General features: G+C 37.2%; 1 protein-coding gene across 3 annotated transcripts in view; it reads left to right on the top strand.

Annotated features, from left to right (window-relative positions):
- The window catches only part of LOC106531906 (protrudin), a gene marked incomplete at its 5' end in the record, with an annotated part of 12223 nt that extends 8593 nt beyond the window's left edge, over positions 1–3630 (top strand). For all 3 annotated transcript variants that reach the window (XM_014027852.1, XM_014027851.1, XM_014027850.1), the window contains 4 exon segments: positions 749–890; positions 978–1024; positions 1127–1208; positions 3250–3630. In XM_014027852.1, the coding sequence (XP_013883306.1) occupies positions 749–890; positions 978–1024; positions 1127–1208; positions 3250–3320 (342 nt within the window).
- Positions 3631–3838: the final 208 nt, after the last annotated feature.

Genomic DNA, 3838 nt, shown 5'->3' with positions numbered 1-3838 from the left:
CTGTTACCCTCAGCACATATTCTGAGCTCTAGCACATTCTGCGAGACTTTTGTTTAAAACTTTGTAACAATGTAACGGGTGATGTGCATTCCATCAAGAAATTCTAGTTTTAGCTACCGTATTTTTTTGTTTAGCAAAGCTAAACCAACATTTTTTTAGGTTTTGAGCAGTTATTCTTTGGATAAGCTCTGTAAATAATTAAACACTTTGGAGCAACATTTATTTGACAACATGTCTTAACCTGCTTTTGTGTTCTAAATGAAATAAGATATAAAATATTTTGTATTGAAAATTGGGTGAAGCCAGAAAAGTGAGTGAAGTGAAGGTAACACTAGTGTGGCATGTCCACTTTTTCTTGTTCCCATTTAAAAACACACAAGCACATTTTATATAATCTATGAGAATATTAGTGTACAGTAGTTGATTCTCTTGAGGAATTATGGCCTTTTGCTCGATAAGTAATTTAAGACCTGCTGGATGCATGTACTGAGTGCACTGGTCATGTAAATGCATGGATTATCCTCTTCAAATCTTGCATTAGTCATCATAAATTCTACCAAGCTGTTATACTGTATGTGTTTAACAGATGACTGATTAGTATTTTTATTTGTGTCTTTTCTAAATTCCATCAAGCAGTCTYKTCTGGGTTCACATTATTTTCCWTCCTCAGTTTCAAACATGAAAAACCATCTCAAAAGTTTTTAAATCAGCTCTGTGGGCTGTCCCTGTTCCTCCCCCTCTTCGTCAGGAGGATGATGACGGACCTCTCGGAGCTCCAGAGTGTGACGCCATCTCTGARAATTGCCTGTTGAGTCGCAACGAACCCATACGCACCAAGGTGTCCAAACTGACGGAGAAACTGCGTAAACGCTATCCCACTGCCGCGCCTGGTCAGTCAGCTGTGACGCACATCAGCAGTAAAAGTCTTGCATCGTTGTTTCACCTGCTGTCTGTTAACTTTTTCTCTGTCRCTGAAGGCAACTGTTCCAGCTGCAACACCACGTTCACAGTTCTGAAGAAGAGGGTGAGTCTGAAAGCTTTGGACAAGAATATTTAGGTTTCATGAGGTAATCAAATGTATCATTTATTTACTGAAACTGACTTTAAATTGATGTATGTGTTGTAGAGGAACTGCAGTAATTGTGGCAACATCTTCTGTACTCGATGCTGTTCCTTCAAGGTGTTGAGATCTGTCATGGGGGCAACAGGTGTGTAGAAACGAGTCTATAAGGATCTGTGAAACACTTCAGCGTTTGAAACCCTTCATGTAGTATCTCACTGGCCTGCCACTGTTGGCATATTTGTTGGGCAGCATTGTGAGGACGTCTCTAAAATATCTCTATGTTTGAGAGGACTCGCACTCTTTTGCTTAAATTTTGAACAAGTCCAAAGAAGCTTTGTGCAACATATCAGCTGTGATGTGTCTCAAACATGTCTCAGTAGCTAGAGCTTTGTTTTGACACCTGCTTGGGAGCCATTCTCTGACAGAAGACATCAGAGATTAAAAATCCTGAATGTTCAGATTTAAAAAGCACTGATGAATTATGATTATTGTAAAGCTGCTCCAAATCTGTCTTCACCACAAAAGTGTACATCAGTCGAGTAAATCYATGCTTCCCTTTTTGACTTCCAACCAAAACGTTGTTGGTGACCAAGGCTTGTTAACCCATCTATTATCAATTTAAATACAAACTTTGCTTATAAACCTACAATTATGGGATCAATCTCGTGCCAACAGGAACTGAATTAGAATAGCTCAGATTGAATCTGAATGTGCAGAATTTGAAATTGAATGCATTGGTTTGAAAATGAATTTTACTAAATTAAAACTGAATTTAATGGTTTGAAACTGAATTTAAAGTTTTGTATCTGAATTAATTTGCTTTGAAACTGTATTTTGGTTTATTAAAAATTCAGTTTGACTACTTTCACTTTCAGTTCCATAATTCAGATTTTTGTGTCACATCCNCCTAATAAATGTCCTTACAGAAAATCTAACTGCTCATTTTAAATCAATACTTTTACTTTTAATACTTAAGTACAAAAAATATCAGATACTTTAAGACTTTTACTCAAGTAATATTCCTAAAGGAAACTTTAACTTTACAAAAGTAATATTTTGGTATGATACTTGTACTTTTACTCAAGTATCACTTTGTAGTACTTTATACAACACTGCCTAAAGCCAATTCAGATTATTGTGTCACATCCTGGTCCTTGAGAAAGCCAGGCAGAGTAATCAAACACAGATCAAACACAGAAAAATGTTACATTTACATCACATCATGGATCACATGTTGATCAGACGCTGCTGCTGACTCATCCATGATGTGATGTAAATGTAACATTTTCTACATATAGGTCAAATTAATCACTGCAATAAAATAACTTTGTTTTTGTCACTTTTACAGTGGATTGCATCAACTCTGTTACATTACAGAAGGGAAACTTCACCAAAGTGAAACATAAATCTGTGGATCTGTGTTTGATTACTCTGCCTGGCTTTCTCAAGGACCAGGATGTGACACAAAAATCTGAATTATGGAACTGAAAGTGAAAGTAGTCAAACTGAATTTTTAGTAAACCAAAATATAGTTTCAAAGCAAATTAATTCAAATTCAAAACTTTAAATTCAGTTTCAAATCATACACATTCAGATTCAATCTGAGTGATTCAAATTCACCTCCTGCTGACACAAGATTTATCCCATACACCACCCCAATACCAGTGAAGTTGGGACGTTGTGTAAAACATAAATAATTTGCAAATATTTTTCAACCTATATTCAATTGAATTTYTCACAAACACAAGATATTTAATGTTCAAACAGATAAAACTTGTTTGTTTTTACAAATATTTTCTCGTTTTGAATGTGACGCCTTCAACATGTTCCAAAGAATGTGGGACAGTTAACCATTGTGTTACATCACGTTTCCTTTAAACAACTCTCAGAAAGTGTTTGGGWAGTGAGGACATCATTATGAAAGCTTTGAAGGTGAAATTCTTCCCCATTCTTGTTTGATGAACAACTTCAGTTGCTCAACAGTCCAGAGTCTCTGTTGCCATATTTGGCTCTTCATAATGAGCCACAAGTCTAGTAGCTGAACTCATCTTGGCTCTGAGAGACACCATCTTATTGTTTTCTTGAAACCTGTTGTTGTTTCCTCAGAAAAAAAAAAACATTTGCATGTGAGCGTTATCTAATCTTTTTTTTTTGTTCTTCTTTCTTGTCACATTTTGTGTTCTCAGCTCCAGAGGCGCAGAGAGAGACCGTGTTTGTGTGTTCTACCTGTAACTCCTCCCTCACCAAGCTACAGTGAGATGACCTGTTAGTTCAGAACCCTTCACKGGAACCCAAACCTACAGACCTCAGTTTTCTCATAAAGGTCTATACAATTTTAAAGAAATCTAAGTGGAATTCCAGGCCCTACCTGCCTTTAGCAGCTGCATTTCTCCGTCGTGTCTCATATTGCTTATGGGATTTGTGCTGTGGTGTGTTGAGATATTCCCTGCTTGAACGCTCAGAGRTGGGTTGGACCTCATGAGTCCTTGAAGGCGTAATACAGAGCATTATGGCCTGGAAATCAAATCTCTGCTTTCTTTCTGCTATCTAAGTKGAGAGAGGCATAACTACTACACAGCAGAGGCTGAGATTTAGCTGGTGGATGTTAGYGTTGTTGCTTTTACCTTACCTGCCCCGTGCAGCAGAACTCTGTAGGGATCAAATGAGGGTTGTCCTGTAAACGTGAGCTACTTTTAGATAAAAAAGAAAAAAATTGTATAGGTCTTCTGGACGGGTTCTTCTCTAATGAAACGTTTCGTCTCTCCTCCAAGAGAC

The sequence above is a fragment of the Austrofundulus limnaeus genome, unplaced genomic scaffold (assembly GCF_001266775.1).
Source record: "Austrofundulus limnaeus strain Quisiro unplaced genomic scaffold, Austrofundulus_limnaeus-1.0 Scaffold690, whole genome shotgun sequence".
Taxonomy (NCBI): Eukaryota; Metazoa; Chordata; class Actinopteri; order Cyprinodontiformes; family Rivulidae; genus Austrofundulus; species Austrofundulus limnaeus.
Note: the sequence above shows the minus strand (reverse complement) of the source record. Positions and strands in the feature narration are given on the sequence as shown.